This window comes from Belonocnema kinseyi, chromosome 1 (assembly GCF_010883055.1).
Source record: "Belonocnema kinseyi isolate 2016_QV_RU_SX_M_011 chromosome 1, B_treatae_v1, whole genome shotgun sequence".
Lineage (NCBI taxonomy): Eukaryota > Metazoa > Arthropoda > Insecta > Hymenoptera > Cynipidae > Belonocnema > Belonocnema kinseyi.
The window spans coordinates 20,682,348-20,694,891 of record NC_046657.1 but is presented as its reverse complement, the minus strand read 5'-3'; the positions used below and the strand labels follow the sequence as shown (position 1 = coordinate 20,694,891).

The following is a 12,544-nucleotide window of genomic DNA, read 5'->3' as shown; positions in this document are numbered from 1 at the left end:
CTTGGATAAAAATGAAATTATTTGGTGAAAAATTCGTCTTTTTCGCTTTAAAATTAAAATTTTTCGTAGAAAATTTACTTCTTCTTTAAAATTCATATTTTACTGTTGTAAAGTGAAGTGAAATATATTTTAATTTAAAAAAATGCATCTGTTTTAATAGAATTTTCATCTTTCTTGGATAAAAATGAAATTATTTGGTGAAAAATTCGTCTTTTTCGCTTTAAAATTAAAATTTTTCGTAGAAAATTTACTTCTTCTTTAAAATTCATATTTTAGTGTTGAAAAGTCAAGTGAAATATTTTTTAATTAAAAAAATGCATCTGTTTTAATAAAATTTTCATCTTTTTTGGACAGAAATGCAACTATTTGGTAGAAGATTCAGCAATTTTGTCAAAAAAAGTCATCCATTTCAGTCGAAAATTCGTCTTTTTGGGTTAAAAATCCATGAATTTTGGAAGAAATTGATTTTTTTCGGTTCAAAATCACAATTGTTTGCTTGAAAATTAATCTGTTTTGGTAGTAGATTCAAATATTTCGTTGAAAATTCGTTTTTATTTTGGTATAATTTAACGGTTTCCATTTTGAAATTGAAATATTTGTTAGTTTAAATAAAAAATTGTTATATTTTTTGTTGAAAATTCATCTTTTTGGGTTTAAAATGGAACTAATTTGCTAGAAATGCATTTTTTAAATTGCTGATTCATGATTTTATGCGAAAACCTCTTTTTTATATTTAAAAGGTAATTCAAGTAATATTCAAAGGTAAAAGGCATTTTATGGAAAATTATATATATATATATATATATTTTTTTCCACAAATTTGTCTACTTCATATCTGATTAAAAATTAATCTTTTTCAGTGGAAAATTCGCGCAATTAGTTGAAAATTTGACTTTTTTTGGTAAAAAAGATATTTCCTGCGTTGAAAATTCATGTTTTTGGTTGAAATAATTTTTTTATTGACAATTTATCTATTTAGTTAATAATTTAACTACCTCGTCAACAATTTTTTAAAGTTTGGTTCAAATTTATTGTTTTAACTGAAAATTTAACTATTCTATTTTAGTTTGTAAATGTGTCTTTTTCGATAAAAAAAAAGTAATCTCGTTAGTTAAAACTTCATCATTTTGTTAAAAAATTCATTTCTTTGGTTGAAAATTCAACTGTTTTGTTGAAAAATGCTTTTTTTTGTTGTTAAAACTTTAAATTTTTATTGAAAATTATTTCTTTTAATTAAAAACTTAAATATTTTAAGTCTGGTTGAAAATGTGTTTTTTTTTTGTGGTAGAATAAAATAAAAGAATATAATAAAATGAAAAATAAAATGTTTTTCTATCTGAACACTGAAACATTCTAATTTTGGGTAAAAATTGATTTTTTTTCAGTTGAAAATTCACGTAATTTGTTGAAAATTTGAATGTTATGGTAGAAAAGTAATCTCCTTAGTTGAACTATTTCGTTAACAAATTTTTTTATGTGGTTAAAAATGATTTTTTTAAACTGAAATTTTAACCATTCTATTTTTTGTTAAAACTGCATTTTTTTGGTTGAAGATTCCTCATTTTATTTCATTTTAAATTTCTTTTTTTCTAAACTGACCTATTTTGATGAAAATCCGTTTTTAAAATAAAAATTAATTTTTATACTGAAAGAGCATTTATTCAATTTTTGTTTAAAAACTGACCTTTTTTTAGTTGAAAATTAAATTATTTGCTTAAAAACTTTTTTAAATTGTTCTTTCTAATTAAAAATTCATGTTTATTGTTGAAAACTTTTATCGTTTGGTAGAAAATTAATCGCTTGGTTAAAAAATTAACTATTTTCTTTAAAAATAATTTTCTTGGTTGAAGATTCAACATTTTAATTAAAAATTAATTTTTTACACTTAAATATTCCATTTTTGGCGTGAAAATGATTTAACTCTACTTTTCTGGGGTTAAATACAAAATAATTGAATTTTCAAATCCAAAATTATCTTCCAACTAAAAATAAAATATGAAAAAGGATAAAGCAGGGGAATAATAATGAAATATTTTTCATAAATATACATCAATCTAAAAGAAGATTAAAAATAAGTAAATAAGAAAGTACCTTTAAAAAAAATCCATAAAAATCCATATTTCTTGGAATTAATGACAAAAGGTGCAATTAATTCAAAAATTTAATTAATGATTTTACAAAAATAAACATTTTAATAAATGAAAGGGAATAAAAGTACAGAAAAACAGAAAAAGCATGAAAATGTTAAGGTTATGTTTTATGTTTACGTACCGAGAGACTGATTCATTGCCTTAATTTCACTGGCTCTTGCGGCTGCAATTTTCAAAATATTCGCTTCATGTGGCAGTTCTTGAGAACCACCAAGAAAATTATCAAATTGTTCTTTATCCATTGTTGTCAATTATTTTGTAATTCTGCTTTAAAATAACCAAAAATGCCGTACCGAACTGCTAAGTCCGAATTTGACGAAAGTAGTACATGTACAACTATTCAACACGAGGTGGCGCTCCGACCTTTAACAAAAGCGCGCTAAATTTCAAGAGTACATAAATAGTCATTTTCTGAGAATATTCTCCAAATATTCTACCAAGCTTACACTATTGCGTAACCATTACTTAGTTACTTTCACTTCTTTTGTATTTCAATTTTGCTATTTTTTCACATCCATTCTCCATCCTCTCTTAAAATCTTTACCATATTATCTTGCCAGCTTCCTTTATTTTCCATTCATCTCCTACATTATTTTCACGCATGCTCTCCTGTTTCCTCCTCCCATTCACATATTCTTCAGTTTCTGTTTTCCTTATTTTTCTTATACATCTATTCATTCACCATCCTTACCATCTCTTTTCTAAATACTTTCTCCTTCTTTTTTTATCGTCTCAAACTATTTATTATATTTTTATTCCTTAATTATCCCTCATATTACGAATAATTGCCTTTTCCTGTCCTTTAGCTCCAATTTTTCTATTGTCTACTTTATAAACATCCTCTCCTAAATCTCTAACACTAAAGAACTCTCTCGTTTCTTCTTTCCATTCTTTCCATTCTTGATAATTCTTTTGCCCTTCTTCTCCTTTCTTATTCACCTCTTTAAACACTTTTTTTCTAACTCCCCTTCTCTTTCCCCTCTTAGCTTTCCTTCCTTTCCTTCCATTTCTATATCTCCGCTCCATAACTCCATTTATTTGCGAAAGGTGTATCCCAAATAATTAAACTCCTTATTACTTCTCCTACCTTTACTCCCTTCCATCTCTTAGTCCATTCTTTATTTCTTCCCTCTCTTTTTCTAAACCTTATACATTTGTCTTTTCTATACATTTAAATTTAACACTCCTTCCCTAACTTCCCTCTCCATACCCTTTTTTAGCAAATCCACACAATATTTGTTCCATTCTACCATCTCAATCCTGTTTTATAATCTTTTCCTTCATTTCCTCTCTTTATTTACTACCATTCGAACCTCTTCTTTTTCTAGCCTTCTCTGTCTTTTTACCTATAGTCTTCACTATTTTTCCTTTTTCTTCATTTTCTCCACTTTCTTCATTCCTATCTGACATCATTCTTCTTTTAACATTCCTTATCCCATAATCTATTCTCTTCTTCACTCACTTCGCTTTTGCGTGTGCACTCTCATTATCTTTTTGTTTCCCCTATTATTACTTTCAATCTCGTCTACATTTTGTCCTTCACTATTTTTATATTCCTATTATGACAAAGTGATCTGAATCTATATAATATTCCACCTGTATTTTATTGACCTTCTCTCTTACACTTCGTCGTCCACTATCACATAATTAATTTCCGTTTTCTTTTCTCTTCTTAAGCGTGTCCCCTTATATATTTCAATTAAAGATGAGTCCCATATCCACCAAGCTCTTAACAATTAAAATAAAATTTAAACAATTTTAGTCAGTTTTAAATTTAATAAGTTAAGATTTAAATAGTTTAAATTATTTGTTTCTGATTTGAAACGTACAAAATTATCTGGTTATTTAAAGTCTTTAAAATCGTAAAATATCAAATTGAAAGATTTAATGGTTGTTCAATTTGAAATGTAAAGGATATGAAATTACTTTTTTATTTTTTAGTGTTTCAAAATATTGTACATTTCAAACTCGCATGATTTTTTTAATTTGAGATTTTTAACGTAATATCTTTAAATAATTATTTGAAACTAAAAAAGATACATTTTCGACTAAAAGTAGCATAGTTAAATTTTAGAACAACAAATTTTCAACGAGAAAAAATGAATTTTCAGCAAAATAAAATAGTTAAAGTTTCTGTTAAAAAAATTAGTTTTCAAGAAAATAGTTAAATGTTAAACAAAAAATACAAAAATTGAATTTTCAGTAAAAAATACAAAAATTGAATTTTCAGTAAAAAAATTAATTTTTAATCAAATAAAATTAATTTTCAACCAAACAAATGAATTTTCAACTAAAAGGATCGAATTTCTATACAAAAAATAATCACTTTCCACACGAAATGGAATAGTTAAATTTTCAGTTGAGAAAACAACGAAAATTCTCAGTAAAAAGTAATTTTCAAAAAATTAATATACATTTTCAAATAACATTATTATTTTTTAATTAAGAAGATTAATTTTCTATCAGAAAAGATCAATTATCCACAAAAATAGACGAAAACGAAATTTTAATCAATACTACAAAAATTACCTTTTCAGTAAAGAAAACAATTTCTAAACAAATCACTCAATTCTGAACCTAATAGTTAAATTTTTAGCTAAGCAGATTAATTTTTATGAAAAAAATTCCAATTTCAATGAAACTATATTAATTTTCCATTTATTATTAAATTATTTTATATAAATATTATTATTATTATTATTATAAAATTAGATTTTCAGTTAAAAAATAAAATGATCAATCTTAAACTAAAAAAAAACTAATAAATAATTTTTCAGAAAAAATGGAATAGTTACATTTTTAGTTGAAGAAATAAATTTTGAACTACAATCATAAATCTCTAACGAAAAACCGAATAGTTAAAACAGATAAGAATTTCTCTCTGGTTAAAATATTAGAAAAATACATTTTTGATAAATAAAACAAGTTTTTTACCAAAAAGATTAAAATTAAAATTTTTTGAACAATTTTTTTTAACAAAAAATGGAATAGTTAAATTTTTAGTCAAAAATAATTAATTATTAATTAAACAAATAACTAATTCACACAAAAATTGAATAGTTAAATTTTCAGTTAAAAAAATCCATGCTTAACTAAAATGATAAATCTTTTAAACTAAAAAGTAAAAAAATTTTAATCAAATAGATAAATTTTCAACTCAAAAGAATTTTAAGCTGAAGAAGGAAAATTCGCAAACAAAAACTAAATAGATAAATTTTAGAAAAATAAACTATAAAGAAAAAGAACAAATTTTCAATAAAATAGTTAAATTTTCAGCCAAAATTCAAATGGATAAATTTTTAGTCAGAAATAAAAATAATAAAAAAAAATTTTTAAATCAAGTAGTAAGATTTTCAAACAAAAAGATAAACTTTTTAACAAAAACATTAAGTTTTTAACATAATGGATCATTTTTCCATAAAAAATGGTATAGTTAAATTTTCAGTTAACAAGAATTAATTTTCAATCTAAACAAACCAAATTTTCAATTTAAAAAAATAAATTTTCTACTAAGAATTTTCAATAAAAGGAAAATTAATTTTTAACCAAGCAGATAAATTTCAACTAAAAAGATCAAATTGCGATTAAAAATGAATTTTTAACGAAATAGTTGAATTTTCAGCAAAAACGAATTTTCTACAAAACAAGCCAAATTTTGTACAAAATACATCAATTTTCATCTAAAGAAGATACATTTGAAACCAAAAACTGATTGAATACATTTTGGAAAAATAATTATCAAGAAAATAGTTGAAATTTCAATAAAAAAGAGAGATTTTCAACGAAATATATGAGTTTTAAATTAGAAAAGATAAGTTTGCAACCAAAAATAGAATATACACATTTTAGAAACATAAATTTTCAACAAAAAAACACTAATTACTAAATACTAACACCAAATACTAATTCGGTAATACTAATTACCGAAACATTCAAAAGTTAAATTTTTAGTAAAAAAATTAATTCTTAATCAAATCAAATAAATTTACAACCAAAGAGATGCATTTTCAACCAATTATATTAAATATCTATTAAATAAGATAAATTATCCTTAAAAATTGCAAGAAATGCTTAATGAAAAATACAAAAGTTAAATTTTTAGTGAAAAAATCATTAAAAAATCAATAAATTTTCAACAAATCAGTTGAATAGTCATCTAAAATACTGTCCAGAAAATCAAATCCACTGTTTGAATTACGTGCCGAAATTGAGCGATCACAGCGCTATTCTCTTTTTTCTAATTTCCGGTATCAAACCGGAAACCCTAAAAACACTCAAATTCGCCCTAAATCCCATATTTTTTCCTATGTCCCGACAAAAAGAAACCTCCCCCGAATATCAGAAAGAAAGACAAGTGTGAAAAATGTAAGTTTCTTAAAATCGGAATCAAATCCACTCCAGGGTCAAGTGCACTTCCAGAAGTTCTTCAGTCGTCAGTCGCCATCTTTGGTGAAGGCAAGACAGGCAAATCCGCGAATGCGAATCTCTCGTGTCGCATCTTTTCTCGACGGGTGCGTACGTGAGGCGAATTTATTTATGTGTAAAAAGTGCGACAGGCCTTGGCTCGTTTTGCGAAATCGGGTTCGGCGAAAGTGAATTCGTGCCGTGAACATTATCGGCTTTCGGATTCCGTAGACTCGATTCGTGCCGTCGCCTATTTTGCTTCCGATCGCGAGAGGAATGGACAGGGTCTCGATTTTCATTTCGAGGAGTAAGAAATCGCGAATTGTCCTCGTCTGAAGGGGCATTGTTTCTCTCGAAAATAAAGTCGCGACCAAGTGCGGAAGGACTCGTCTCTCTGCGGGAAACGAGGTTAGATAATCCGGGTTGTTCGGGGTGGAAAATCTGTGGATAAGGGTAATAATAATAGTATTATTATCGGTGAATTATCATTGGTGGTGAATGAAAATGAGCTGTCAAAGGAATGAGGGGAAGATAACAGTGCCGGAGGACTTGAGGGACATTTTGCTGGAATTTACGATCAGCTATCTGCTGGAACAACCGGGGGATATTGTGGATTATGCGGTCGATTTTTTCACCCGTCTGAGGGAGAATCGACAGACGCAGCTGATCCAGGCGAATGTTCAGACGTGTTCGTCGACACCGGACGAGTCAGTCGACGACGAGGGTGAGTTGCAACGAGTTCTCGCTCCCCCTTTTCGATTTTAATTATATTTTTAATTAAGATTTTTAGTGAGTGTGACGGGAATTGTGACATGTCGATGGAGCAGGTGCAAAGTAGGGGGATGCTGGGGTTTGGGGTTTCCCAGGGTTTGGGAGGTACGGTTTTTCATTTTCTTTTTAGATTTTTGTTTTTGTAATGTGTTTTCAAATGACATTGTTGCTACAGGTCAGGGAATTTTCAAAATTTTGTTGAAAATTTAACAATTTGGTTCAAATGTCATTCTTTTTGGTTGAAAATTAATCTCCCTTTTTTAGGTATCTACTATATTTTGTTGATTATTCGTCTTCTTTGGTTGAAATATTTACTAGTTATTTGAAATAGGGCGTCCAGCAACCTTAAAAACCTCGAAATCTTTTTGAATTTCTTACGAGAATCTTAAATTTGAATTTTTGTTTTGCTTTTAAAATAGTTTTCGACGGGTTAATCTCTCGGGTTTTGAGTACACTATTTAAAAGGATTTTGAACATTTCAAAAAGAGTTTATGGATTTCGAAGACTTAAAAATAATTCAAGGTTATGAAAAAGGCGCGTAGACAAGATTTTCAATATTTTAATGATTTTAAATGAACGCAAAAGATTTTAGATCGATTTCAGAAATATTTCAAAGAATTCATGATTTCATAAAGGGCTCAAAAGATTTCCAAGATTTAACCAAAACTTCAAAAGATTTCACAAAGATTTAAAATATTTTAACGATTTTAAATAAATAAAAAAGATTTCATACAAATTTCAAAGATTTCGAATTTTTCACAAATATTTCAAAACCATTTCCAAACATCTCAAAGATTTATTCCAAAAATTTTTAATATTTTAATGATTTCAAATGAATGAAAAGGTTTAATAAAATTTCCACATTCAAAGTTTTAAAGTTTCAAACGTTTTCAATTTTTTCGAAAATTCTAGAAAGATTTCGAACGTTTCACAAATATTTGAAAGCATTTCACAACAATTAAAAAGATTTCAAGAATTTCAAAGATTTTATAAAAATATTTCAAGGAATTAATAAAAATTTCAAAAACATTTCAAAAGGTGTTACAGTACATCAGATTTCAACGATTTTAAAACATTTGAAAGATTTCACATTTTTGTGAAGATTTTACAAAGATTTCGAACGTTTCACAAATATTTCGAAACATTTCATAAAGATTTAAAGGATTTCAAACATTTTACCACAATCTTAAAAGATTTGAAAGATTTCAAATTCAAAGTTTTTAATTTTTAAACGTTTTAAATTGTTTTCGAAGATTTTACAAAGATTCCGAACGTTACACAAATATATAAAAACATATTTTGTTACAATAATTTTAAAAGATTTTACGAATATTTAAAAGAATAAACAATTCAAAAAGGTTAAAGTACATCAGATTTCAATGATTTTAAAACATTTGAAAGATTTCAAATTTTTATGAAGATTTTACTAATATTTCAAAGATTTTACTACAATCTTAAAAGATTTCTAAATATTTTAATGATTTCAAATTAATAAAAAAGATTTCACAAATATTTCATACATTTTATAAAGATTTCAAATTCAAAGATTTCAAAAAGGGTAGTATTTCAAACAATTTTAAAGAATTTAAATGATTTCAATTTTTTAAGAAGATTTCATAATGATTTCAAATATTTAATACAGATTTCGAATGTTTCACAAAGATTTCAAATCATTTCACAAAGGTTTTATCAAAATTTTAAAACGTTTCGCAAACATTTTAAGGATTTCAAAGATTTTACAAAAATGTTAAGGATTTCAGAAAGATTTCAAATATTTAAATGATTTCAAATGAATAAAAAAGGTTCCGCAAATATTTCAACGATTTTATGAAAATTTCATAGAGGTTCCAAATTTAAAGATTTCAAAAAGATTTCAAAAAGTACACCAGATTTCAAAACATTTGAAAAATTGTAAACGATTTCACAGATTTTACAAAAATTTCTCAAAGTTTTTAAAACATTCCAAACATTTCAAATAATTTAATCATGTCAAATGAGTACAAAAAATTTCACAAAAATTTTCAATATTTCAATGATTTCAAACGAATAAAAAAGATTTGAAAAAGATTTTACAAATATTTCAAAGAAAACATAAGGATTTCAAAAAGGATTTCATAAACAAAGATTAAAGACAGATTTCATAAAGTTTTCCAATTATATGAAAACAGTTCCCAAAGGTTTCAATGATTTCAAATATTTTAATGATTTCAAATGAATAAAAAAATATTTTACAAATATTTCCAGATTTCATAAAAATGTCATAATGATTTCAAATTCAAAGATTTCAAAAAGGGTAGTACATCAGATTTTAAACATTGTACATTTATTTATTTCATTTTTCATTTTAAACATTTCTCAATGATTTAAAAGATTATAAGAGTTTTAAAGATCTTACAAAAATTTAAAAAGATTTGACAAATATTTCAAAGAATTAATAACAATTTCATACAGATTTTAAAGGGGCTAAGGTACACTAGATTTCAACGATTTCAAAACATTTTAACGATTTCAAATTTTTTTGGAAATATCATTAAGATTTCAAGGATTTCAAAGATTTTACCAACAGTTAAAAAGATTTCAAATTCAAAGATTTAAAAAAGGTTAGTATTTCAAACCATTTAAAAGAATTAAAACAATTTCAATTTTTTTTAGAAGATTTCACAATGATTTCAAAGATTTCGAACGTTTCACAAAGATTTCAAAACATTTTACAAAAATTTCAAGGACTTCAAAGATTTTACAAAAATATTAAAAGATTTAAGAAAGTTTTTAAAAATTGTAAACGATTTCACAGATTTCAAATATTTCACAAAGATTTTAAAACTTTCCTTATATTTTAAAGATTTTAAAGATTAAAAAAATAGTATAGTAATCCAGATTTCTAAGTCTTCAGAACATTTCAAAGAATTGCATTGATTTCAATTTTTTATAAAAGATTTCAGAAAGATTTCAAAAAGGGTGCAGTACCTCAAAATACAAAAAATCTCCAAGATTTTAAACGAGTTCACTGTTTTTTTTTTATAGAAAATTTCAAAATATTTCAAAATATTTCCAAAAAATTTTAAATACTCCAGTGATTTCAAATAATTACAAAAGACGTAAGACTGATTTCACAAGTATTTTAAAGAACATTTCTGGATTTCAAAATATTTCACGAATTAAAAAATTTTTTTTTGAATATTAAAGGTTTCAATAAAATTAAAACAAATTCAAAAGATTTCAAGGATTTCAGAGATTTTACAAAATTCTTAAAATATTTGAAAAGTTTTCACAAAGATTTTAAATATTTCAAAAAATTTCAATGAGTTCACAAAGATTACAAAAAACTTCACGAAGATAACAAAAATTATAAGGTTTTCAAAGATTTCACAAAGCTTTAAAAATGTTCCCTAAGATTTCAGAAAGACGAATGATAAAGGAGACCTGAAAAACCTGGAAAGACTAAAATTTTATTCCTTGAAATCGCTTGTTGAAAATTAATTTCTTTAATTGAAAAGTCAACTATTTTGGTAAAAATTGGCTTTTTTGTTTGTTAAACAACATTATATTGCCGAAACTTTAACATTTTGGTCAAAATTTAATTTTTTTGTTTGTTTAAAATTCATCTTCTTTAGTTTAAATTAGTTTTTATTATGATTGAAAATTTATTTTTCTAACTTCATTTATTTAACTGAAGATTTAATTATTTTTGTTGAAAATTTATTCATGTAGTTAAAAATTGAATTATTTCGTTGAAAAATTGTTTATTTTTTTTATTTGAAAATTTATTTTTATATCTGAAAATTTAGCTTATATTTTTGGTTGAAAATTGATCTTTTCTAGTAGAAAATTCATGGCTTATTTTGACAAGTTTTTTTTTTACTAGAAAATTTATTTTTTGGTTTAAAAAATAAACGGTTGGATTCAAAATTCTTTTTTTTTTGGTTGAAGATTTCTCATTTTAGATAAAAAAATCATTTCTTTGGTTTTTGTAGCAACTCTGATGAATTTATTTTCAGTTAAAGCTGGTCACTTTTCACCATAAGAATTGTGTCAATATTTGACTAATATTACTGAGACATGAGAACAAGGAAATAGTTATTATCAGTTTCTTTTTAAAGTTATATAATTATAATTTTCTTAAGATTCTTGAGAAATTAAAAAAAAATGGAATTTTTCGGATGTGTCGGAAAAGAATCAGAAAGTTTAAAAGAAAAAATGTTTTTTTTTTCATTTTACAGGTTTATTTTAAAATAGTTTAAAATTCCCAAATATCTTTTAAAATTATTTAAAGTCTTCCTAAAATTAAAAAAAAAAATTACTTCAAAATCTTCCAGATTCTTTTTTGACAGTTTTGTAAATCTTTTGAAACCTTTTTTAATTAATTTTTCAAAACAAATAATCATTTTAAAAAATCCCGAAAAATAAAATTCGTGACACTGAAAAATTCTCAAATAGTGAAAAATCACGAAATTATAAAATTTCCGAAACATAAAAATCCCGAATTTGGAAAATTCCCGAACAGTTTATAATATTACCCAATCCGAAAATTCCTTACAAAAAACTGCAGAATTGTAAAATATCCGAACTAGATAGTACCCGAATTTAACAAATTTAATAAGTATCATTCGTTTATTAAAAGTACAATAATCAAATATTTTTATCAAAAGACATTTTTTTAATGTTTAAAGTTAAAAAACATATTGATTTGATTTAAAATAAAAATATATTTAAAAAAACGTGTGTCTCGAACGAAAAAATAAATTTCTCTCTACATTTTCTCTAAATCTAAATAACATTTTCGATGTTTATCTCGAGGTTTCTTTTTCATTTTCTTTTCAAATCAACAATTCGATTTTTGAGAATATTTTTTAATACAAAAATGCGATGCACATTTTCAAAAAAAAAAGAATTTAATTCAAAATATCTTTAGCAACTAATGTTATTTTAAATTCAAACAATAATTATTTTTTAAAATTTTAACGATTAAAAAATTCTTTGATAAAGATATTTGAGTATTTTAATTTGAATAAACTCCAAATTCCAATTTCCGAATAAAAAAATTTCTGAATTAGAAGATTCCCGAAAAATAAAATTCCTGTATATAAACAATTAAATTTTTGTTTATAAATTTTATTAATTAAAAATACATCAAATATTTTATTTTACATTTTTTTAATCATTAAAGCTTCTATAGGTATTGTTAGAGTTTAAAATAACTATAATTTTGTAAAAATTTG

The 12,544-nt window shown here is 24.5% G+C and overlaps 2 protein-coding genes across 2 annotated transcripts in view; one reads left to right on the top strand and one right to left on the bottom strand.

Annotated features, from left to right (window-relative positions):
- The window catches only part of LOC117177657 (ribonucleases P/MRP protein subunit POP1), a 16,448-nt gene extending 13,997 nt beyond the window's left edge, over window positions 1-2,451 (bottom strand). The window contains exon 1 of the mRNA XM_033368503.1: window positions 2,272-2,451. Within this exon, the coding sequence (XP_033224394.1) occupies window positions 2,272-2,392 (121 nt within the window). The 5' untranslated portion in view covers window positions 2,393-2,451. The remainder of the gene's footprint in view (window positions 1-2,271) is intronic.
- A 4,132-nt stretch (window positions 2,452-6,583) lies between these two features.
- The window catches only part of LOC117177712 (cAMP-dependent protein kinase type II regulatory subunit), a 60,416-nt gene continuing 54,455 nt past the window's right edge, over window positions 6,584-12,544 (top strand). The window contains exon 1 of the mRNA XM_033368628.1: window positions 6,584-7,278. Within this exon, the coding sequence (XP_033224519.1) occupies window positions 7,053-7,278 (226 nt within the window). The 5' untranslated portion in view covers window positions 6,584-7,052. The remainder of the gene's footprint in view (window positions 7,279-12,544) is intronic.